Source organism: Sorex araneus, chromosome X, assembly GCF_027595985.1.
Source record: "Sorex araneus isolate mSorAra2 chromosome X, mSorAra2.pri, whole genome shotgun sequence".
Lineage (NCBI taxonomy): Eukaryota > Metazoa > Chordata > Mammalia > Eulipotyphla > Soricidae > Sorex > Sorex araneus.
Genome location: NC_073313.1, coordinates 203008091 through 203034584, shown reverse-complemented (window position 1 = coordinate 203034584; position 26494 = coordinate 203008091). Strand labels below are relative to the sequence as shown.

The window sequence follows — 26494 nt, the reverse complement described above, 5'->3', positions numbered from 1 at the left end:
ACAGAACTATGGTGGAAAAAATGTAACAAAAGCACAATTGAGAGCCCTAATTTTCCACTTCTTATCACACTTAAAATAAAATTCCCTTGTAATTAATCCAGCCCACTTTTATTATGTGTTTTCAGGAATATAACATTTTACTCAAATTTTTGAACAATCAATGGAAGATACAGAGTGCATAGCATAAGTGATATGTGTCAGTGACTTATAGTGCAGGCTAAGTATATACTGTCACTGTCATCCCGTTGCTCATCGATTTGTTCAAGCAGGCACCACTAACATCTCTCATTGTGAGACTTATTGCTACTGTTTTTGGTATATCGAATATGCCATGGGTAGCTTGCCGGGCTCTGCCATATGGGCGCGATACTCTTGGTAGCTTGCTGGGCTCTCTGAGAGGGGTGGAGGAATCGAACACAGGTCGGCTGCGTGAAAGGCGAAGGCCCTACTGCTGTGCTATCACTCCAGCCCCTAAGTATATACAAGCCCAGAAAATACAAAGGAAGGGAATATTTGTTGTTTGGAGTAAGGTAAGGATAACTGCAGAGAAATGGTCTCTAGTTAGGTCCAATGGGCTTAGTTTTGCAGAATAGCTCTACAAAGGGGAGTAGGGTAAAATAAGCTGAATAACCTAAAAAGAAGAGGGGAATATAATATTGGTGACTTCTAGAAAATGATGGCAATAAACTAAGACACAAGAGAGGGAAAAGGGGAATCTTTCTCCTTATAGAAAGTCTCACTTTGCATAGTTCTTCACGTGACTTGTAGTCTAGTAAAAGACATACAGTCTGAATTATTTTTAACATTGAGTTAAAAGAAAGACTTCTGAAATGCTTGCATGTGTTTGTGTTTATGAATTTTACACATTTTCTTCATCATGAATCTTGATCATTTATTTATCTTGATTAAGATTATACATGTCTATATATCTATATACATATATTATCTTCATCAGCAATACTTAATAAGTGAAAAAGATTATATAGCACTACAGTATGAAAACTGGAACTACTGAGAGCAAAATAAAGGGAGGCAGAAAGCATAAGTGGATACTAAGAAATTGAGGAAAAGGAAAGGGAGCTCTAATGACTGTAACTGTATCCACGGTGAAAGAAAACAATGAGAAATATGTGGTTTGTCTGAAGTGACAGTAGGTGTCAGAGTCATAGCTAAGGATCAGGTTGCGTCACTCTTGAAGTGACCTCTACTTTCAAGACCACACAAACTATATGTGAAAAGGGAAAAAAGTGGGTTAGAGTGATATTATAGAAGGTAGGTGCTAACTTTGCATGCAGCCAACCTGGTTTGATTTTTCAGCATTCTACATGGTCCTCCGAGCACTGCCAGGAGTAATTCCTTAGTGCAGAGCCAGGAGAAACTCACGACCATTGTGAAATCCACTCCACCCCCCAAACAAATAGACAAATAAAAATGAATATAGGGGATGGAAAGACAGCATGGCGGACATCACATGCATCGGACCTTATATGTGGCAGACTCTAGCACAATCCCTGACACCACATGGTTGCCTAAGCATCACTTCATGTAACCTTGATCTGGTCACTTAGGCCAGAGCTACACCACATCCTCAGGTCCTTGCATTGAGCCACTGTCATGGCTTACCAAGGATCATCAGGGAGAGCCCCCAGGCCCCTTCCCAAAATAAAATGAATGTATAACTCACCTGGTAACAATTTTCTAGTGTTTTCTCCCACTTCAGTCTGGTAGAACACCCAGCCATGTTTTTTTGGTAGTAATTTTCATCTTCTTTTGACAACTTCTCAGTTGATTTTTTCAACTTATTGAGGAGCTAAAGTGAAACATTAGTATTGATATCATTAACTCCTGTATGAAATGCCTCTTAAATCCACAAAGTATCTTAATGATGTGCTTCTTCTCTGTCTGCTAAAGTAACTCCAGATAACAAAATCAAAGATCTTTTTCAGAAAAGGGGGAATTTCAGAGATGAAATAAAACCCATGGCCCTTTCCGGATGATTTGTTCCCCTCTTTTTTTACAGGAGAAAACTGAGATTGATCCTTAAATTTGATGTGATGTGGCCGCAATGGTCATGGAAGATGTCAAATGACAGGTGAGAAAAAGCAAGTGCAAATGGAGAATCTCCAACTGAAATTGTAATCTACCAAGGCTTCTTGCCATCTTCCTATCTTGCTCCTTGTTTTTTTTTTTTTTTGTGCTGTATTTGGTGGTGCTTAAGACCTACTCCTGGCTCTGCACTCAGTGATCGCTCCTGGCGGTGCTTGGGGAACCAGGTGTGGTGCTAGGGATCTGTGTAGGCAAGCACATTACCACTGGACTATCTCTCCAACCCTTCACTTTCACCATATGAACTCTGCAGGAAAACTTTGGATTCAGATTTTGGGATTAGAGACCTGCCTCCAGCTGCAAGTGAGTTGCTTAACCTTCACAGATTTCCCATCTCAGCACTAGGGATAGTGATGGTGGGTTGCTTTAAGAACTCAAACATGTGATTCAGGTCACCAGTGGCACCCAATCTGAAACCTATATGATACTTAGAGATTAGTGAGTGTTACTGTGAAAATAGGCCACAAGTCAATGTTCCTGGAAGTAACAGAGTGGCTACAAAGTCCTCTCCTTTCATCCTATTATTTCCCAGTGAGATGCTGCTTCAGGAAGAGCCCCTCTAGCCAATCACCAATATTGGTCAATCTGTGATATCTAGAAAAATCAAAGTCGTACAGAACTCTTGGGACAAGGGTGGCTAAAATTGATTCTCAACGTGCTCTGATTAGTAATTTTACATCTTTAAGAAAACAGGAAGTTGGATTACATGGATGATTCTTAAGCATGTAAGTCAAGGAATGACTAGGTGCTTGTAAAACTGCAGATGTTCTGAAATAGTATTGGTTCTATAGTCTTCTTGATTCAATAGTTCTGCAGTGGGATGTGGAAATCTGAACTTTCTCTCTTTTCTCAGATAATTCTGATGTAAATAACTTTCAATCCACCATTTAAGGAACACCAAGGTCCTTCTGTTCAGGAGTTTCAAGGGCAGAAACAAAGATCTTTAAGAGTGACCTTTTTAAGGTTAAGGACACTTGGACTAACATTTCAATAGTGAATGTTCATCCAAAAGCTCGATATTAACACCACTCAACTTACTAACCCAGTTGATGTGCCAGCATTTAACTGTCCCTTGCCTCTGATGTATGACTGATACCGGGTACATTCAGTTTTGTGTTTCTAGTATAATGTACCACATTTATCTATAGAAACATGAGCTTGTGAATACCAGCTTGATAACAGTGTAGTGAAATTAGGCCATTGACCTCAGATTCCTTTTGAAAATACTCGAACCTCTAGTGATGAGACCTCAGTAATTTTTGATACATTTTCTCCCATCAGTCAACATACACTATGCAACTACTGCCTGCTGAGCAAATGTACAGGAAATGATCCCCAAGAGATATAAAAGAACATGGATCTCTTTATTCTATTTAAGAAATTTGGAATTGCTGAAAATTAAGTTTACTAAAATTTGACAAAGAATTTTTTTCCTTTTTCTTGGAATAAACAATACATTCATTTATCATGCATTTAATTCTCAGTATATCAGTCTCATTGCATAAAAAAAACCCACCTAGAAATATTCTTTCTTCTAGTGAGGGCCATACATGGGACTGTTACCATGTGGATGGTTTCCAAATGTCATAGTATTTGAGTGCCACTAGCAAGCTAGGACAGGTGCCTAACTTTACGTCAGAAGTAAATTGACATTTCAGCTGAGAATTGGCACATCACCCACACAAATAATCCCTTTATAATGAATGTAAAATGAATGTAGAATTAGTAAGGAAAAATAGGTTGACAGAATGCAGAAAAACGCTTCATTGAAGTTGGATTGGTTTGACAAGGAAAAATATCAAGAGAGAATGATGAAAAGATAGGCAAGTGTCTAGTTAGGGAGGAGCTTAGGGGGCCACAGACAAGAGCTTGCAGGGGCACAGCCGGTGGTGTCAGGATTTACTCCTGGCTCTGCACTCAAGGATCACTCTTGGCAGGGCTTGGGGGACCACATGGGGTACTGGGGATCAAATCTGTGTTGGCTACACATAGGATACACACCCTATCTCTTGTACTATCACTCTGTCCCCTGAGAAGGCTTAATAGAAAAAACCTCAGATTCAATTTTAGAAACTTCAACTTGGCTTGTAGATAAGGAATAGACAAGAAGAGGCAATGCTGGAAGCCAAGAAACCAGTTATCTAGTCAGAGTAATCACAGCAATAGTCTGGGAGGAAGAAGCTACAGTGCAGAAAGATAGAAAAATTCAAGAAATATTTAATTTAGGAGCTAGAATATCATTGTTGTGGTGGACAATGATATTCAAAAGTAGAGAAAACACAGGAAGAAAGACTTTCTGTTACAGTGGAGTGACTGTTCTGATGCTGGACTTTGAGTTTAAGGTGCTACAAAGAGGTTTAGAGACTGATTTCAGCTGGAGATAAAACTAGGTATTTTCCGGACTAGAGAGATAGTACAGCAGGTAAGGCACTTGCTTTGCATGTGCCTGACCTGCATTTTATCTCCAGTACCAAATGACTCCCTGAGCCCACCTCAGGGAAAGATGCCTGAGTAGAGAGCCAAGAGTAAGCATGAACACAGCCAGGTGTACTTGGAAAGAATAAAAAACATTGGTATTGCTGGCAGAGATATGGTAGTTGAAGCCTTGCAAGTCTTATGTTTAAGTTATTGTGCATGAGATTGATCACCTAATATTCAGAGAACTATGCTGGACAGTAGAGATACAAAGCTGAATAAAGCAGAAGAGAATGAAGCTCAGGAGAGAAATAATCAAAATAGCAGTATAAAAAAATGCAGGTAGAAAAATGGAAGCTCTGACTTAGAGAGATAGTATGGGGGTAACAGCCTTATATGCTACTGACCTTGGTTGATATGGTCCCTGAGTCTACCAGGAGTGATCCCTGAGTAAAGAACCTGAGAAAGCATAGCCAGTTGTTGCCCATAAAATAAAAGAAAAATAAAAAAAGAAAAAGGGAATCTCTTAAAGGAGTTTAAAAAACAAAAGCCAAAACCAAGCAATTATCAGTAAAGTAGGGAAAAACCTAAAGAGTAAGATGTTGCTAAAATAAAAGAATATTTCTAGAAGGGGAAAATCAATGATGCTCTTTTTTTCACTCAGGAATTACTCCTGGCAGTGTTCTGGGGACCATTTGGGATCCTGAGGGTCAAACCCTAGTCATCTGCATGCAAGGCAAATGCCTTACTGCTGTACTATTGCTCCAACCCCAATCAACAATACTTAATGCTTCCAAGAACTTAAGTATGTCAGAGCTGGGAAGTATCCTATGATTTAAACAGCAGGATGACATTGCCACTTGGAGAATGGTGGGGGGAAACTTGATTGAGGAGTTTGAAGCATGAACAGGAGATGAGGAAGTGTAGACAAAGCATACAGACAATTCTTTCAATAAATCTTACATTAAAAAGTGGGGGTAGGAGATGATATGACAGTACCTGGAGAAGAACAAGAATATGGCCATGGAGCTGAATAGTACAGTGGGTAAGGTGCTTGCTTCTCATTGTAGTTAAGCAGGCTTGATTCCTGCACCCCATATGGTCCCCCGGCACTGTCGGGAATGATCCCTGAGCACTGCAAGGTGTATCCCAATCCCCCCAAAATAAAAAATAAATAAAAAGGGTTGTGGAAGATGCCTCCCAGTCTCTCCCTGTTTCCACCTAGAAGGGCAGGAGTTGAGAAGCTGCATGGGAAGAAGCTGTCAGCGAGGGCAATGTCAGAGACACAGGAAAGTAATTAAGAAGTCTCTGGGAGCAAGAGGAGATGGGATTTGTGTGAAAATTTGACCTCTCGCCTTGCGCAGTGGCTGGGTTGCTGACTTGCATTTACTTCTGCTGAGAGTGCTGGGGAGGGTGGAGGTGGCAGGAAAATGGAGACTCAGGTCAGCTGGTGTGAACAGGGACTGCTGAGCATGAAAACAGGAAGAACCGCTGTGGAGATCACTGGGTGCTTCTGTGTGGGGAGAGGAAATGAATGCTGCTTTAGGTGTTTCGTTGAGGGCTTAGAAGAAAATGTTACTAGATGAAAAGATGAAAATGGCAAGAGTCTGTAACGTGATGACAGCCAAGGGCTGTGATTACCTGATGAGAGGGAGGTGGGGAGGGGCATGGACACCACCTCCCAGGGAAGCCAGTAATGAGGGAAGGGAAAGGAAATTCACCACTTCACTGCCCATGCTTTTTCCCTTTGTTATTTCTTGACATCAATAAAGAATAGCTTCTAATGAGAGCTCCTAATGCCATGACAGGTCTTGGTGCTCAGCGTTTTAACATACTGTGATTTCGCCTCCTTGGAAGCTGTCTCATTATTCAATACTTGTTATGATCATTTCAAACTGTGAAGATTGGCATATGAAGAAATAAAAACCTGGTAAAATCATGCTAACAATGCATTTATGTTATTCATCTAATAGGTTCTTTGGATGAAATGATGGCGTGGCTTTTGATGACAATTTTCTTCCTTTTTAAAAAAAGAATGTTGTGGATTGTAGAAATGTCGGTGCATTTCCTCAGGGGGGATGATCCATCTTTTTGGTGGGGGGGCTCTGGGGGGAGTAGATTCTGACTATTTGAAAGGTTTCCACTCTGCAGCATAACCACAGGGGTTGTGTGTGATCATCTCTCAGGCTAGAGATGAAACATGTTTGATTTTCTGCTCACATTCCAGTTTGACTTGTATTCATTTTGCCTAAAAACACAGTTGCCATATAAATTGGCATTGGTGCCCATACTGGGAAAGTTATGGATTCTGATGTTTCCTGGGGGGAGTGTGGGAATGTTACAACAGGAGAAGCTAAAATCACCTCCCACAAATGTCTTCACTTTCGGCATCCTGGACATGGCCAACTGGGGATTTAAAGACTTAGTATCTAGCCTTAATTAGATTAAAACACAGAAAACACCAACTTGTTTATCAAAGACTTCTGCCAAGAAGCTTGACATTCCTACTGACAATCTAAGCACAAGGAAACCACAAAGGAAATGTCAGAGCTGAAGTTGACCTGGCTGTTGGCTAGGAGCACGTGGCAAAGCAAAAACTGGATGATCAGGTAAGGTCTGGCAAGAAGTTTACTAATACTTTTTACATTTTTAAGAAGACTTAAAGTATGAACTTACGTTCACCACAGTTAAGGCTGAATCTTATCCTAAATATATTTTTTACCTGAAAGTGTCACCTAATGACTAAAGATACTGTGATTAGGTAATCAAGTAAAATGTTTCATTTTTATCCTTGAAATATTTCTACTTTATGTTTATAATGCCCATAATGTATTAGTGTAATATGCCAAGCATAGTATTATAACATATGTAAAGTATGTTATTGAATATACTTATATATATTATTTATTTAGATTATCAGGTTCATTTTCAAAAAGTCTGGACCAAACTGATCTAATTTGTCATCTATGTCAAAATCTTTGTGGGCCAGAAGTGATTAGAAGCCTTTACCTTCTGCTTCTCTTTCTCGGTTACTGTTTGCTTAGAGTTTTCCACAAGATGGAAAAGTGCTTCATGTTTCTTGGTGCTCACCATTAATTTCTTCTTGGCCTAGAAGTAGAAAAAAAAAAGGAGCAGAAACTGACATGAGGAAGAAAACCTGCTCTGGAACAAGTTGCTTAAATGATTGTGTACTTAAGTTCTTTATTTTTGCCCTAATCTCAAAATCTGTACAAAATGTCAAAGCAGCTAACATTTTGCCTGGAACCATTGTGTATTCTTTTCCCCATTAAATTGTGTTCACTGAAAAGGATTATCCATTTTGCTAAATCACCAAATGCCTGCAAGCCTTCACATTGTTTGAGCTGGCATAATGGAAGGGGCTGACTTAATCACACACTCAAATGTATATCACAACAAACAAAAGACTGCCTAGATGATTTTCTTAAGTTTGTTTTTGTTTTAGTTTTGAAAGAGGTGGTGCTCAGGGGCTACTCCTGGCTCTGTATCATTCTTTTAAATCAATCTGGTCCACAATTGAGGTTGTTTTAAGATGTTTTCCAAAACCTTAAAGCAAAGGGAACATATTATTCCTATCTTCTAGACTTGATGGTCTGACATTTGTCTGTCAGAGAAATGTCAACACTGTGTTAGCGGGAAGGGGGTGGGGGTGGAATCCAAAGAAGAGGTGTTCAAGGTGACCTCCTCTACTGATGCCCCAAATCTTGCAGCATATTATCATTTCCTATTCTACTACACAGCTCCAACTTGGCAGAGGATACTCTGGGAATTTTAAATACAAACTGAATTTTTTGTTAATTGAATTAAACTATCCAATATGCACGGGTAGCTTGCCAGGCTCTGCCACTCGGGCTCGATACTCTTGGTAGCTTGCCGTGCTCTCCGAGAGGGGCGGAGGAATCAAACTCGGGTCGGCCACCTGAAAGGCGAACGCCCTACCGCCAATAACAGTAACAATAAGTCTCTCAATGAGAGACGTTACTGGTGCCCGCTCGAACAAATTGATGAGCAATCGGATGACAATGAATTAAACTTGTAAGACACCAATTGTTTTACAAGACTTCTTGTTTTTTTCACCTCAAAGTGGCGAAAACTATAGCACCAGATAATAAAGGGGAAAGTTCTGCTCTGTGTTAGGAATCAGTGGCAAAGCCTTCTGAATGAACATCTCTGAATAGAGGGAGCAAACTCATGGAAGAAGATTAAAGAAAAGATGTGCTGTAGACCCTCTCCCTCCACTCACAATTAGTCGCATGCCCCTTGAAAAATAGAGAGCATGAGGCAAGAGCATTCAGTCCTTTAAGACTTCCATTTGCATTTCTAAAATAGACTACTTCATTCCTGCTGTGATGAATCCCTTGGATTGTAAGTGGGGTGAAAACTATAATAGCTCAAGAATTTTATGTTCTCTAATTTCTCTGTCACTCTTCATTAAAAAAATTAAATCGGTTTATTTAGAAAAATTGCTTGGTGGAAACTGGAAAATAATAAAAGATACTATTTTTTTTTCCTAAAAAGCATTTGTTACTGCTGAATACAATTTCTTTCTTTTAGTTTATTATTCTGAGTTTCCTTTCAAAGTCAAATAATTAGAGAAGTCATTTTTAAAAACAATCTCTGTTTAAGAAAGCTCATAACATCAAGAGCAAAACGAAGAACAAATGACTGAATTATGTTTATAAGACTCTTAAATATTTATTATAGAAACAATTTTCATGAATATTCTTTTTCAGTACTACTACCATGGTATAGAAAGTAATTTATCTCAGGCCAGAAGGATAGTACAGTGGATAAGGTGCTTGCCTTGCACACAGCCAATCTGGGTTTGATCCTTGGCACCCCAGGTGGTCCCCTGAGTTCCAGGAGTGATCCCTGAGCACAAAGTCAGGAGTCAGCCCTTGAGCACTGCCAGGTGTGGCCCCCCAAAAAGAGGAAGGAAGGAAGGAAGGAAGGAAGGAAGGAAGGAAGGAAGGAAGGAAGGAAGGAAGGAAGGAAGGAAGGAAGGAAGGAAGGAAGGAAATAAGGGAGGAAGGAAATAAGGGAGGAAGGGAGGGACAGAGGGAGGGAGGTAGGGCTTATTTATCTAAAATATTTCCCATGAGCACCTTTTGGTTTCATGGTTCACCTGAAGCTCCAGAAAGAACACTGGGGCCTGAAATGTGGCATCTATTTTGCAGATATCTCTGGTTACTGGACACTAATAACTGTCTACTTGGAAAAGTCCCTTTTGGGCATCTGAAGATAAAAGAGAGAACTTTGACTTTTGAAATGTTAATTTCTCCCAGCGGAGATTACTGGGTTTTCTTATCAGTTTTTCTCTTTGCTGGCTTCTAGTCCTTTCTGCTAAAATAAACTACGTTCTAAGCTGGAATGTTCTAGAATAATCTTCTGCATACATATATGACTCTATCTGTTATTTTTTTCTGCTTAAGAACCTGTACAAGTATGTTTTAAAAATATTCATACCAGATCGTAGTTCCCTTCCACAGAACTTGTCACTGTTTTCTGCACCTATGTTATCTAGCCAACTTAGTTTTAAATTAATTGGAAGCCAAGAGATGTCTTAGAATGTGGTGCACGAGAAATGGACTGTAAGTACTTGGGGAATTAAGTACTGTGTTGTCTCTAATTTATTACCCCCCCTATCCCTCATGGTGCTCTCCTTCCTCACAAACCCCTTCCACAAATAATGAAACCAAAACTCAGGTACTATTTTTCCTTTGTCTTAAACTATAATTTATACAAAGAGGCAATGTATGTAGTGTGATAGTTAAGAGCAGTGACCCTGAGCCCAAGGACTAGTAACGATTCTTGGATCAATGATTAACCAGCTTTGTAAATGAAGGAAAATTATTCACCTGTCCATGGAGTTTACTTCTGTAAATTAGGGCAGTACAAGGTCACATACATACTGGGTTATTGTGATGATTAAAAATATAACACTTTGCCTGCAGCAAATACTGTGTAAATATTATTTCTAAATAACAAACTTATTTAGAGCCTTCATTTTCTATGGTTTTATTGGTGATACATCTCTCTAACTTGGGTGAAGAATAATTTTTCTTTTAGTTAGCACTTGGCTAAAACACATTGTTAGACTTCTTTCTTTTTAATTGGATTAAAAAAAAAAACATTGGATCACAGTGAGATGCACAATTACAAAGTTGTCCATGATTTTAGTCATATGATGTTTCAACACCCTCTCTTCACCAGAGCATATTTACCACTACCAGTATCCCCAGTTTCCTTCCCCCTCCTCTCCCCTCGCCATGGCAGGCTCTCTCTGTCTCTCTGTCTCTGTCTCTCTGTCTCTGTCTCTGTCTCTCTCTCTCTCTCTCTGTCTCTCTCTCTCCTCTCTCTCTCTCACCTTCTGGTTTGCAATATAGATCATTGTTAGATTTCTAATAGCAAAAATATTTACTTCTACATACTGAATTTGCACCATAATATTTATTATATACTTGCCTTAATTTGCTCATTCCAGTTGCGAATAACAAGATTTGCTGTCTTTTCAACTTCATTATCAAGCTATTAAAGAGAAAATAAAGATTAGCAGTCTGGTTTTTATTATTAAGCGGAAGTTCAGGCTTATTAATTTTGGCACAACCATATTTCAAATTCCATCAAACTTTCTTTTCCTCATTTCAATAACCTCTTGACAGGATTTATTGTAAGTGGCATTTGGTGAAATAATTATTGAGTTTTTCCTTTTCTTAAAAAAAATTTAATCGTGAAAATGGCTGCAAATGTGTGTTTTCCGCTTAGCAGAGGATCCTGGATACCTTGGCATCACTCCCTATTTCATCATTTCCGTGGCATCATTCTTGGTAACCGAGTCCATAACCCAAAAGTCAGTGCTAGTTTTACTCAGTGGTCTTATTGCTCTTGAAGGAGATATTTCTCTAATTTTTCTTGTTCCCCCCCACACACACACTTTTTTCTTTTCTTTCCTTTTTTGAGATAGACTCAGTAATCTGAGCTACTCTCAACTCAGTGCTTAAAGGTAGGCCCTGGTGATATTGGTAATCAAGCCTGGACTACAGTCTGCAAAGCATGCACTCAATCTGTTGAGTTGTCTCTCTGGCCCAGTTTTAAAGAGGTGTATTCTTTTCTTCTTTGTTTTTGGGTTATACTCAGCAGTGTTTGGGACTACTACTCCTGGCTCAGAGCTCAGGGTTGGGTTAATGGTAGTGTTCAGGGGACCATGTAATGCAAATCATGAGTTCATTGTTGTCTCTTTGGGGCTGAATTCTACATCACAATTAGGGACAGTCATAATAATGATGAATTGAATCTATCCAATTCCCCAAGATAAATTAGGGAAAAATCTTTTTGTCTTGGTCACAGACAAGTCTTTTTTGGAAACACACTAATCATTTATCTCTCAACCACTGAGCTTTAGCAACAGAGGGCTATTTTTTAACATGTGGTGAAACTTGAAATATTTTATTGTAACCAATACAATAAAAATAGTTTTACACTTTATGTTACTGTTGACTGAGTATGGGACTGAAATGTGGAACAGTTAACTTGAAGAAAATTGAAGCCTTTAACTTTTATGAGAGAGTGGCAAAGGGTATTGAGGTAAATGCTGTAGGGAACAAGTGATAGAGGATCACAAACAGGACTGGCAGTGTGGGAAGAATCTTGATAATAACTATTTATAACACTGTGATAATAATCATATTGTGGCAAGTAATAAGAATAGACTACTAGTATGTGGTTGAAAACTATTTTGTAATGAGTGACTTATAGATGAAACATAGACTAGTGTTTTTCTTTCCTATCTTTATTTCCTTTTTTAAAATTTAGGGTTATATAAAATTTGGGGAAATATTCAAAACTTCCTCCTGGAACTATCTCAAGGATCACTCCGGGCGGGTCTTGGAGGATCATATGTGGTGCAGTGATCCCAAGTTGGTTGTGTGCAAAGTAAGCACCTTCAAGCTGTACTTTCTCTCTGATACCTAGATGAATGTTTTGTGGCTTGTCCCCCAGCCCCACCCCCGCCACCCAATTGCTTGCAAAAATAAAAACCTATCCCTTTTAGTCATTATTGAAAACTTCATCCAGTATTTAGCTCTAAGTCTATCAACTCTTATGTTAAGAATATGTCTCTGACATCACCAACACATTTCCTAACTCAATTAATGAGTTTGAATACACTGGGGTATTATTTCTTTTTTTTTTTAATCAGGGATTCATGTTGTCTGAAAATATATTCCAAAGCACTTAAAGACTGCATGAAGTGCAAATAGAAAGAAAATTTAGCACAAATGAAACTGTCCTGGAAGAAAAGTCATCTCGGGCTGGAGCAATAGCACAGTGGGTAGGTTGTTTGCCTTGCACGGGGTTGACCCAGGTTCGATTCCCAGCACCCCATATGGTCCCCTGAGCACTGCCAGGGGTAAATTCTGAGTGCAGAGCCAGGAGTAACCCCTGCGCATCACCAAATGTGGCCCAAAAAGCAAATAATAATAATAATAATAATAATAATAGTCATCTCACAGAACGACTAGAGGATATAAAGGAGGTATATTGGAGCACCACTTACCACTGAAATAACTGATAGTTCTTTACTTCAATTTTTAAAGACAATTACACTTGATCTTAGCCAAAAGGCCGAGAAGCGATTTTTTAAAGACAATTTAAGGACTATACTATCATTGTTTTTTCTTAATCCCAAGACTATAACATAAAAAAGCATGTCTTTTACAAGTTGTGGTCAGAGACCAGGGAGATCACTTAAAGAGCTGGAATGAAAGATTTGCTTGTAGAAGCCCCAGGTTTGATGGCTGCCACTGTGTGGTCTCATGAGCACCACTGGGAGCGACCTTATGCACCAATAAATAATGTTGGTATAGGCCCATGACAATCACTAGGTGTGGGTGTATCATGCAAATATACCAAAAAAACTGTGCATATGGTTCTTCTATTTACAAAAAGGGATCTTATTCATTGGGGTAAAATGGAAACACACAAAAATATAAAAACTAATTTCTTATTAGACTAGTTTTAAATAATTGTTATTAACATTTGGGAGAGGGTCCTCTAGAGTTTTTTCTATGTACATATTGACTTCATAAAATTGAGATATTAGATATTATTTTCAGTCTGCCTTTTGATTTCACACTGCATAATGAAAAGGCCCCCATTACTAAATCCTTCTATATTAAGACTTCTAATGGTTGCATGTTCAATTGCTTAAATTTATCATAATTTATTTTTTGCATGATGTTTTTCAGATTTTTGCCAACATAAGTAATGTTTTATCATACATCCATATACCTATATTTTTGTGTTTGTGTCTATTTTTATGGTAAATTCTAGAACTCTAGTATCCCTTTAAGATCATCTTTTCCTTCTTGGGTCTAAAACAGAAATATTTAATCTTGCTTAAACAAGAAAGAAAAGAAAGTTCTGACTCACTGATTTTCTCTTCTTCTCATGTACACTCAGGACTTGATGAGTTGGTTTTATTGCTTCCAACTCAATTGCTTTGCCAAGTTTTCTGGAAATAGAACATAAAAGATACACAAGTATAGTATTAGGATTTATATCAACTTTCCAAATTATTTTATGGGAAAATAAAATGATGTGTCACAGGGTATCTAGTCAGTGTGAGTTTGAAGTATTTGGGACACACCAAATTTTAATATTGATGACCCCCCCATACCCCACCCCAAGGGCTGAAGCAAGACCAGGTTGAGAATACTCACTGATGCAGATCCGCTGCAGATTTCATGCCTTCTGAGACCCAGGCCCAGGCACTGACAAGACAGCTGGAGGCAAAAACAGGGGGGTGAGGGTTGGGGGTGAAAACTGTCATTTCCCAATAACATCTGAGAAATAAAGAATCACGTCTGATTCACTACACTCAGTAACTGCTTCATTTCCTTCTACCTATTTTAGTTCCTCCTTGGGATTAAATGTTGCTGGTATATTTATTTGCAATAGTCATTACGTATGGTTTCTCCCTGCCCCCTCCACCCCCTGTCATTTTTCATTTCAATTCAAATTTTCCAGGCTATAGAAAACCAGGGAACTAAAGTCACTAAGAGTGAAATGCATTTAAAACAGGCATTAGAGAGGTATCCAGGGTCGAAGGTGCTTAAATACAGTCTTGTGGGAGCTTCATTTTGTAAATGAATAAACTGAGATTGAGATAAATGAAGGTAGCAAGGATGAAAGAGCCCTGGTGGTATTCTGAGTACTACTCTTGTAGTAAAGTCTAACTCCTGCTCCCTCTTAGTTTTTAAAGACGAGTCAAGATCAGTCAGTCAAGATATCCCGTTGTTCATCGATTTGCTTGAGCAGGCACCAGTAATGTCTCTATTGTGAGACAAAGGCTCAAATATTTTGTGGTCTTGTGAACAGTATCTTAATCTCACAAAATCATAGCACTGCCCACTCTCTGGCGGCTCAGGAGGAGGGGCAGGAAATGTCATCCTGTTTGTCCTAGACAAGGAGCGTAATTCACATCCCTAGGGCCTTCAAAGAAGAAAACAAGCCAACTGCTTCAACAGACTGCAGGGCCTGAGGTCCAGGTATATTTTGATGGAAGGGGAGGGGACAGATATGTGTCTCTTCTGAAATCAGTCGAGCTGCAGGAAAACAATGGGAACAATAGACCAAATGATTCCTGGAGGTTTTGCCTAGTCAAAGCAGGTTCAAAATAAGTCAAGGAGATGACTGACCACAGAATTCTAGTATCAGAATTCCAGAAACATGAAGACTAATCTCTATTGAGCCAGTGAGGTGATTCAGTGATAAGGGCATGCTTTGCATGCTTTGTTTTGATTCCCGACACTCAAAAAATAATATAAAACAGGCACAACTGGGAAAATCTCTACTGTTAGCTCTTTGCAGGAGCAGAGTGAGGTGCAGGAAACTCAGGATGTTGATGTCAGGGTATCTGTGTCTGACCACCTTTGTTTTGATTTTGGCCCCCACACTAAGGTGCTCAGGGATTATTTCTGTTTCTGTGCTTAGGTGTCACTCCTAATGGAGCTCTGGGGACTATATGAGGTGCCAGGGCTCAAACCCAGGTCGGTTGAGTGCCAAGGAAGTGCCTTACATGCCATACTATCTCTCTGGACCCTATTTCCTGACTTTGGAAGTAATTCTTGTCTGACTATCACTTATGGGTCTTTTAAAATTAAAATAAGTCATGTTATACATACAAATAGCTAGCACAATTAATGTCCATCTTGTTAACCAAAAATTCTGGTCATGCCAGCTCTTTGGAAGAGTTTTGTTGGGTGGCAGAGTTGCAACACAAGACACACACCTGTCCATTCCTTATTTTTTCTAGAATCAAAATCATGATGAGCACTTAATGGAGATTTGGTCATGCACCAAGTACCAAGCACACTTCTCATATTAGCTCATTTAATCCTTACAAAAATCATTTTATTTTAAATTTTGATAGACATGTAAATATCTATCTAAAGGGAGGCAAAGTAAATTGTCCTAGTTCATCCACAAATTGGTGGAAGGGTAGAATTAAATTCTGGGGAGTCTAAATAAAGACTCTGCATAGTCAACCACAACATAGCACTGGCTTTTCCATAGTATATTAAAATATCATAGAGACCAGGATCCAAGTTAGAGCAATTGACAAAACAATATTATTCTTCCTGATAATGAGTGGTGTGAAAATACCACTTCCTGATAATGATGACTGAGTGGTGTGTGTAGGATAACATAGCCTCAGGTAGTTTAGGTTTATTGGGTTACTCCTGTTACAGTGCTCCTATTCCTCTTTGTTTATTTGTAGCTTCTTTCTTAGTGTTCTGTTGACTTGTAAATAATGTTTTTCTCTTCTCCTTGAGTCCTTTGCATAGTTTATTCAGAGCAAGTCCTTTTTGTATGGACAAAGAAAGACATTTATTAATATGCCTTTGCAATTGGGATTTAATTGGCTTTGAATATTATTAATTCCCGGGCATCTGCTTTCTTGACTGTAGCCTTGGTTGCCCTCAGTTCCTAGCCCTCTAAAAGGCAGGGTCCCAACGTGGGATGAGAAGGACCCAGGGCAAGCGGTTAGTTATGTGCTACCCTGGCATCAAGATGGGCCTGGCCAAAGTGCCTCATTCTTAACTATAAGTTAAGAGTTTGATCATGGACAAGTGCTGTCATGATCTTAAAGTAATGACGAGACTAGGACCCTGCTAGGGATAGGAAAGACTAATCTGGCCTGAGCACTGTAGTCTGAGATTGAGATGGCCCCAGGAGAGCAATTCTAAAAGCTTAATGCATCTCTTGCTATGCCCATACAAAACGATTAATATTATGAATGTTTATATGTTTGTTAGACAAGGAGAGAAGAAACACAACCATGGGATTTCACCATTGATGGGTCCTGCTGAAAGAGTATCTGTCCTAGAGAATAGGTGTTCTGCTATTGTTATTGAACTTTTTGTGCCTAGCATTTTATTTTAAGCTTGAATTGTTATGATGGTTAAAATCTGTCCTAAACAAAAAGGGGGGAGATGTTGGAGACACTGTACTGCAGACAGGAATATTTTTCCCTTTTTCAGCTGCCTTCTGGAAATAATTTCAGAGGCAGTTTTCCTTTTCTCACAAGAAGCCTGGCTGGTCTTTGACATGCAGATCTTAGGTGCTAGCCAGGCCTCACTTGACATTGTAGATTCCAGGCTCTGGCCCAGCCTAGTCTTTGGGATGTAGATTTCAGGTGCTACCTAGTTTGTAATTGACATGTAGATTTCATGTGGCAGCCCAGCCCGGTCTTTGGGATGTAAATCCGAGTGCTTTTAGCCCAAGGAAGGCTTCAGTTTTGGTTTTGTGTCTTCTTTCCAAAGGCCTAGATTACTGGCCTGCAGATACAAGAGAATAATGTTGCCTCAATGTTCTTCCTGTAACATCTTTTGGTGCCTTTGGTGGCGTCAATGTATTGCACCATGAGAAAAAAGGGGTTCCGAGAGAGAGACATGGGAAAGGAGAGACTAGAGAACGGAGCGGAGTAGATCCAGAGAGAGGCCAGAGCTGGGAGTGCGGGAGATGGAAGATTAAAGATTGAATAAACGGTAACTAATCAGCAACCAGCTTGGTCCTCGTTCTTCCTTCACCTTTCCTTGACCACCGGCCGTCCAGATCCAGTCCACACACTGTGGTTCCAGAGCTACGAACTCGGGTGGTGAGACAGAGCCTCCTGGAGAGCCCACGAGTGCATTCGCCCCTCTGTGAGCTTTAGTTTTTTACAGGTGTGGAAATGTGAATTCCTAAAGTTTTCCCTTTTTTTCTCTCACTCTCCCCTCATCAAGAGGGCTGGGCAATGACACCGCTGGTTCAGGGTGATGTCTGCAAACATTAGTCAGAATTCTTCTGAGCAAATGATCACTAGGAGCTCACTTTAAACAAGAACTTCTTTTCTCCAAAAGAAATAATCACTTTTAATGCTTGCATTTGAGAAAAACGCAGACCGATATTTTGTCAGAAGAGTGTATTCATTGTTTTTACATACATGTTACCATTTGATGTACTCCCTATACACATCTATGACAAATGTGTGCTAACTGCCTCTATAAGTGGAAGAAATGAAGACACAGAGCAGAAGGTTACATGTCAAAGTTTGCACAGTTGAGATAGAGCAGGATCACACTTCTGACGCCAAGTGATTCCAAGCTAAATAGAATCATCAATGATGCAACTCATTATCGGTGAGATCAGAGAAAATCTCTCTGACTTTCCAAGTCTCAAGTCCAGTCATAGGAATAATAACAATGTTTTTCAAGGAGGGTTGTGGTTTGAACTCACTTCACAATGCCTCTGGCAAATAATAAGTGGTCAGGAATGGAGGCAAAACATGACATATTGTACCTCCCATAGGTACAAAAGGAAGCTGGAATTGAATATATGTCACTTTTTAAAAAATTATTCACACTGCTTTTATTTTTTGCAATGAATTTGATTTTTTCTTTTTTTAATTAATTAATTTATTTTTTAATTAGTGAGTCACAGTGAGGGTACAGTTACAGATTCACACATTTTCGTGCTTGTTTTTCCCTCATGCAATGTTTAAGAGCCCATCCCTCCACCAGTGTCCATTCTCCACCACCAATGAACCCAGTATCCCTCCCACCCACCCCAGTCCCATCCCCCCCACCCCACCCCGCCTCTGTAGTGGGGCATTCCAATTTGATATCTCTCTTTCCTTTTGGGTGTTGTGGTTCCAAATAGGGGTATTGAGTGGTCATTCTGATCAGTCTCTAGTCTACTTTCAGCACGAATCTCCCTTCCCGCTAATAAATGCCACTTTTTATTATTTTTAGGAAAATATTTACCTTTTATCTTCCATATACTTACTTTTTCTTTGTGTTCTGTATTGCTTTGCTCAACTTACTTGCCAGTTTCTGCAGTCCTTTGGCATAGCTAACCTCCAAGTTGACCCTGTTAACAAAGGGAAGATTATTAGACAGGATATTCTGGAAAGAGCTTAAACAGAGCCACACACATCTTCTCGCTACAACCCCAAACCACCTTGAACCCCTGAGCCCCCTTGCACCTCCCCCCCACAGCCACACACACAAAGGATGGCCTCAGAAATATGCAAGGTCTGTCTATATCAGGAAGATTCAAGAAGGGTGCTTACTTTGACAACACATACACTAAAGTTGAAACAATACAGAGATTAGCATGGCTCCTGCATGGTCCCTCCGTCCCTTTCCTGGACAAAGATGACACACAAATTCATGAAGTGTTTATTTTTTAATGAAAAAAATGATTTGATTTTTTCTCTTATTGTTGGGTTTAATCCTTAAAAATAGATCTAAGAGGATCTATAAAGGGAGAGGTTTTTATTTTACTTTCTTCTTAGGATTAAATTGTATCTTCTGTACCACTGCACTATCCCCTCTGAAATAAAATAAAAAATGGTTTTGAAGTCCTAACCCATAGTGCACTTGAATATGATTTTATTTGGAAATGAACCTGCTGAGGCTGTTGGCATGGGTGCAAAACGACAGAGATGGGTCCTTATGAAAAGGAGAAATTTGGACATAGAAACAGACATGCATACAGGGGAGATGAAGACAGAGATCAGGGTGAGGTACCCAGATGTCAAGAAATGCAGAAGATTGTCAACAAAACACTGGAACCTAGGAGAAGGGCCTGAAATAATCTCCCTCACAGCTGCCAAAGGAACCAACTAGCCAATATTTGGATTTCTGCATCCAGAAATGTGAGACCATGAATATTTAAGTCATCCAGTATTGCTATGGCAGCCCTAGCAAAATAATTTAGCTAGTAAAGAGCAGAAACCATTCCTACTCATTCTAGGGCATTGGTATTAGATTAGCACTACATTATAATTGCTGGCAATAAAATGAAAAATTATGATGGGATTACTGAACAGTCGTTCTCTTTTGGGAAACTGCAACAGGGACCCACACCAGATTTAGAAAACAACTTTCCATCCCTTTCTATGCAGGACAAGACTCAGTAGGGAATCTCAGCCCTCCGCAAGAAAACTTGCTTTTTTTGGATAAATTCCATCACACCCATCCTAAACTGATTTTACCATGCCCTACTTATAGGCCCATCTGTAGCTAAAAGTAAAAAAAAAAGCATCCTTATTCATTTTCTCAGTTTTCACTAAAGGTAATAAAAACATAAGAAATTAAATCAGGGTGTTTGTTTACTATTTTCAGCCTTTTATTTTTATTTGGTAAAGAAGATAGTTTTATTAAAACTTATTTGGAAAGGTGTATGGGGAAAGAAAAAGAAATATGTATTCAAGAATGAACACAGGCTTCTCCAGAGTAGAAATCAGCAGGGCTAGAGTGATAGTACAGTAGGTAGGATTCTTGCTTTGCATGTAACCAACCCAGATTCAATCGCCAGCACCTCATATGAACCCCCTGAGCCCCATAAGGTGTAATTCCTGAATCCAGAGTGGAAATAAGCAAGCAAGTAAATATAAGAGACAAGCAAGAGAGAAAGTGTTCAAGGGGGCTTGAAGATCAAGTCTGTCTTCAGTCTTCTAATACTACTTTTATTGTAAAATATCTCTAGAGTTATATATGACTTCATTTTATTTGGGAAAGAAATCTGGAAGTCTCCAGCAATTAATAGAACTCTGTAATGTTTAGATCAATTCAACCAAACAAGAAAAATCAACTCTCTTATAAAACATATCCAGCAATCATGAACTATTTATTGATCCATCACTAAATTTCTATTCATTTCCCCCAATCAGTACATCTGTACTCTAAGTAAACTTGCTATAAGGAAGCTTTAAAACAAATATTTTAAAATAATAAAGCTACATTTTATAAGAGTTCTTTTCTGTTATAGAAATATATTCCAGTTGATGGAGAGAGAGTGCTTTTCAGTAGCAGATTTGGAAGACACTATCATTTGAACGCCTTAGAATCCCAGGAGACATTTACATTCAGTGAGTGGCTTTAGGCAACATTAAAATAGAGTAACCAGAGGGACAGAGTGATAGTCTAGAGGACAAGGATCTTGCTTTGCAGCCACCTGAGTTCAATTTCCAGCATCCCATAGGGTTCCCTGAGCACCACCGGGAGTGACCCCTGAGTGCAGAGCCAGGTGTAACCCCTAAGCACAGCTGGGTGTGCCTCCCCCGCATCTACCAAAAAGGAGTGTGTAGGCACCTGCCTTGCATGCGACCAACCTGGTTCCATCTCTGGCATCCCATATAGGAGTAACCCTTGAGTATCACCAGGTGTGGCCCAAAAACAAAAAAGAGAGTGATCAGACTGGCTCAAGGGCTTTTGTGATGATTAAAATGTGCTATCCCAAGCCTATAGGAAGTTCAAAGACTGGAATGATGGAATGATCATGAATGAACTTCATGATGACTCCTGGATTCCTCTCTAATTTCTCTTTTTATAGTCATCCTCAGGCTTATAGACTCCTGTTAGGAAGCAAATGCCATTTGCCTCAGGGCATTTGCACTTGTTCATATTCCTGCCACTACACAACTGCCACTATACAAATTCTTAAAGAAGTCCCCTTCATGATGATCCCGGCAAGTATTGTCCAAATACACCACCTGAGAGGCTTTGAAAAAACATCTCGATCATTCTCTGCTTGCAATTATACTTATGTTCTGGAATTTACCACTATCATACATCAAATGCATGTGGATTTTTAGAGTACTTATAGGAAATTCTTTAAAATTATGCTCCATGAGTTGAGGATTTATTTTTCTTTGCAACACTTTCCCCAGTCTTGGGGCAGTGCTTGGTATATAACAGGTATGTATGTCTTGAGCAAATGAATGAATTAACTTCCCATCAGTCTTATTTAGAATTTTTAACTTTCCTCTATTACAAGCCTGTTCTTACTTCACCACTTTTGAAACATTAAACTGCCCAATTGTTTCAATGTTCCCAGCAGTTTGAGCTATACTCATCCTTGATGCCAAAGTACAGTGCCAAAGGCTTTGGAATAGCTAGACAAGAGGTATCAAACTATCTGGTCTACTCACTTTGATGTAGGCAGGTAGATAGGGAAAGGCCCTTGAAATGAAACTTAGATTAACAAAGTCCTTGGAAGGAGAATCCTGAGACTGACCCATCCTGTAGATACAGAAAACAGACCTGATAAGACCTTCAGCAGACCCTGAGGAGGTTGGACCCCTCCCCATGAAGTTCCCGAATTCTATCGACCTCTCCCTTAATCTGATTAAAATGTGATCCAGCCTAAAGAAGACCCAGCCTCCCTGGTAACCTCCTTAGCAACGGACTTTTACCTGGGAAGAAGCCCCCACGTGGGGGCAGGTTGGAGAAACCCTATAAAGGCCACCTTGAACAAAGGAAGTGTGTGCATACGCTGCCTGAGCCCATGTGCTGCTTGTGCCCACGTGGCCGAGCACATGTGGTGCCCGAGCACATGTGTCACCCGCATCTCCCCCCTTGAGATGTGTACTTTCATGCTTTCGTGTCCAGTGCTAGGATGTGTGTAGAGCTCTCTCCACCCTTGGAGAAGCCTGCGTTCTCTCTTGAGTGCATTATTCTTACTATTCTCTCTCCCACTTATCCCTTCCTCCTTCCCTCAGAAACCTCTGAATAAAATCTGTTGCTTCACTGCTTGTCTACTCCTGAAATTCTTTTCCTCGAGTGAGACAAGAACCCAGTAACCCTGGGTCCCGGGTGTTTGAGGTAGTTGGAGAGAAAGTGACCGTCTTTCTCCTCCCCCGTTTCACGTAAGTCACCCGTGGGGCCCACCGACATCAACTTCACTTTCCAGAAAAAAATTACTGTGCACCCCTGAAATCCTTTGAGTAAACAGATAGGGAGCTCCCAAATATATCCAAGGCTACCACAGCCTTTCTGGATGGTTCCTGCATCCTCCAGGGACCAGTATAAGAGAGTCTCTTGCAAAAGCACTTTGGGAAACACTGAGCTAAATACAGTAAATCCTTTGCTGATCCCTCCATGACTAGGGGCCTTCCCATTAGTTCCTTTCCAGCCTTCTGTTCTCATTTGGAAGCAGCACAAGGAATTTTATAGATGGTGAAGTATATGCAGTATTTTAGTAGGTGCTAGGTAGCCAACAAGCTTTTAATAAACATCAGTTCTTTTAACATGATAATTACCATATCTCCCAAAGTAACTAAGCATTCTGGATACCCCTAAATATACAGAGCAGGAAAGTATATGGGGAAAGAGTTGAGATTTTCATCTACCAGCTCAGAACTATCCCAGATAACTTCTATTAGGAAAGGCATACTATCTCCCTTAAAATTTAGCTTTACTACTTTTTTCTCATACTGGGAACTAACCTGACAGTGTTCAGGGATTATTCATATTTCTATACTCAGGGATCACTCCTGTTGGTACTTGGGAGACCATATGGAGTGCCAGAGATTGAACCTGGGTTGGCTGCATGCAAGGCAAACATCCTACCCACCACCATAAGATATCCTTGTTTTACTTTTAGAATATTCTTGCAGGTCATAGAGGATCTCTGAAACTTTATTGAACCAAAAGAAATGAGGTCCTGGATACTTGGAGATGATTCTGTTTTTGTTCTAAGCCTGGTTACCTTACTTTTGAACCCTGGTACTTCTGCTGGTTTCCCTAAAGCACAGAAGGAAATCAGCCTAAAGTAGTAGATTCACTTACACTTCTTGCTCTGGAAGGCTTCTCTTTACCTGCCTTCAAGTAGACCTTCAAGGTCTAATTAGCAACTGTATAATTTTACATAGCTCTTTTCTAACCTGAAAAGTCTATGTTCCTCCCTGTGGCATCTGTGTCCAAGAAGTTGCTTCCCTGACAAATATGCAACTATGCCTTTGTAGCAGGTTTCTGCCATCTGACTTGTGTCCTGTTCATACACCCCAACATGCCAGACACTGTTCTCAGTGTTTCCAGAATACTTCCTTGTTAATTCTATGTGTAGAAGGTAGGCACACCTACTCCATTCCATGAGGAAACCCCAGGGCATAGAGTTTTATCTGTAATGTGGCCAAATTCTCATGGGAAGAAGGGATTCCCTTCTGGCTAGAGAACCTGTCTGTGTAGTCACTCCACTCTCCAGCCTCAAGAATTGGAGGGGGGAAGGGGAAGATGGGTAGAGGGTGTGCAAAAAGCTGCAGATGGAGAATTGCAGGGGAAATTGCATGCTAAGAGCTGTAGCAACTGATGGCTCCTCTCTCTCACCTTTCATTTCAGGGCTCCAATTTACTACAGCATCAGGAAGGGATACCAGCCTCAGCACAGGCAGAATGAGTCTCTTGCAAAAGCATCTGTGTGTGGTAAGGCCTGTTCCTGAGTGTGGAGAGGCAAGATTGAGAGTCTGGAAAGTAGGAAAAGAGGAGGATGTGACCTGGGAACACTGCCAGCACAGCTCTTTGAGGCCATACCGCGTTGAGTAAGGCCTCTTTGGTGCTACTCCTCTTCCACCGTCGATTTCCTGGTGACCCCAATGGGCTCAGGTTCAGCGCTGAAATCAACCAAGCAAAGTGGGCTGTAGTTTAAATCCTTGCACATTAAACCCAAAGACCTATGTGGGTTTAAAGTGCTCCAACCAGTCAGAAGAAATGCAGTGAACAGCATTTGAAGTGTGAGTGTGGGTGCAGGGGGCAATAGGCATGGTCTCTGGGCTCCCTTTCTGGCAACTTCACTTGCAACAGAAAAGCTCCAGGATCAGTGGTCTTGAATAGCTTTATCTTAACAGAGGTTAATGGGAAAATTCCATCCCAGAGAAAATCAATCCAGCAGGCAAGCATGAAGAGAGCTGTCACTTTCATAGTGACAGCCATGAAATATGTGTAAATTTGAACGTACACTCAATTGGCTTGTCTGTGCTTGTGGATTACTAAAGCCTCTCTCTGGACAGCAATGAATTTCTTTGGTGCTCTCCCTTGCCTATGGGGGGGGGGGAGGGAAGGCATTGTGTACCTCCCCACTCACACCAATTTCTAATTTGTTTGAAGAGAGCTGATGTATCATGGTTTCTGCCTAAAAGGGCAGAACTAGTTTCAAACTGAGACTTGATATTTTCTCTACTCAAATAACCAGAAACAACCTTGCAAGAACATCGTACTTAAAATTCTATCTCAATAGCCCCCACTATCTAATAGAAGTTGTGATTCCTTTTCCATGCAACTGTCTCACTGTTTTATGTGAGACAATACTTGATCTCAGAATATTCCAATGAGTCATGAAGATCCTAGACCAGGGAAATGGCATGCATTAACTTCTAATCCATTTATATTCTGATTTTTCTCTCAGCTGTGTTGGAAAAGGTCAATACATTTTCATTAGCAATAATGGAGACCAACCAATAAGTCAAAGACCAACATTTGTCTCCAATCTTAAAATAAATTGCACTTTGAAAGAAAGGAAAGGTGGGAATTACTTGGTAGCAGATTCAATGTTTTAGAGAGAGCACAAATTAAGCTGTAAGAATATTAAGCGATTGTACATCAGTTTTAGAGAGTCCTGATCTTATAATACAATGAAGGTGGTAAGAAGTGGTAAACAAGCATAAACTGTAGCCATCCTCTGTATCTGAGAAGAATGAACTAAAGAAAAGGATTTTTACACTTGAAAAAAAAAAAGGTGACAGAGCCCTTCCTTAATGCAAGTTAAAGAACTATAGTAATCTGTGAGTGTTTGGACCTCACCTTTATCTATCTGCGCTGACTTCCAATTTGGGGCCTGGGTATGATGACATTTTTTCACCCAGATTTGATTGGTTTGCCCCTGAAAGATAGTTACAATCTCATTTTACAAGTAGACTACAGAGTTAGTTATGAGCAATATGAAAGACAATTTTACATGCAAGTCCTATTATTCAAGCATCTGGATACTCTGGCTAGCCCACAAAATCATTACTGCCTTAATTCTGCTTCCTGGGACCAACATAAAAAAAGATGAACTAGAGGATGAGACCAAGATAATGATCTCATTCAGGCTGAGAGACCCACTCAGTCGCTACTTGTTTCTCACCTGCAAAAGTACACAGAGATGCCTACTGCAAAAATTTGGATCATCTGTGTCTGTTAGTTCCTAAAGTGAATATGTGTATGTGGTATGTAGGTGTGGCAGGGAGGTATCATTGTAGTAGAAAAAAAAATCAGGTAAAATAACAGCAAGTGATGGAGCAATAGCGCAGCATGTAGGGCATTCTCCTTGCACTTGGCAGACCAAGGCTCCATTCCTCCGCCCCTCTCGGAGAGTCTGAAAAGCTACCAAGAGTATCTTGCCCCCACGGCAGAGCCTGGCAGGCTACCCGTGGCGTATTCAATAGGTCAAAAACAGTAACAAGTCTCACAATGGAGACGTTACTGGTGCCCGCTCGAGCAAATCGATGAGCAACGGGATGACAGTGATACAGTGATACAGTGATTTCAACATGGGTTTAGCTAGAAAACAAATGCATACAGAATCCTATAAATATTAGTGCAGTTGCTCTGATTAAGTTGGAGGGAGATTGAAGAGGCAGCTAAGCACTC

At 40.0% G+C, this 26494-nt stretch overlaps 1 protein-coding gene and 1 pseudogene across 1 annotated transcript in view; both read right to left on the bottom strand.

Annotated features, from left to right (window-relative positions):
• Positions 1-26494, bottom strand: part of NOSTRIN (nitric oxide synthase trafficking) — a 69526-nt gene that overhangs the window by 21680 nt on the left and 21352 nt on the right. Inside the window, exons 3-8 of the mRNA XM_004601347.2 lie at positions 18868-18951; positions 14259-14321; positions 13969-14050; positions 11005-11067; positions 7531-7629; positions 1685-1810 (exon numbers count right to left, since the gene is read on the bottom strand). Of these exons, the coding sequence (XP_004601404.2) occupies positions 1685-1810; positions 7531-7629; positions 11005-11067; positions 13969-14050; positions 14259-14321; positions 18868-18951 (517 nt within the window). The remainder of the gene's footprint in view (positions 1-1684; positions 1811-7530; positions 7630-11004; positions 11068-13968; positions 14051-14258; positions 14322-18867; positions 18952-26494) is intronic.
• LOC129400300 (U2 spliceosomal RNA) lies at positions 12921-13173 on the bottom strand (annotated as a pseudogene).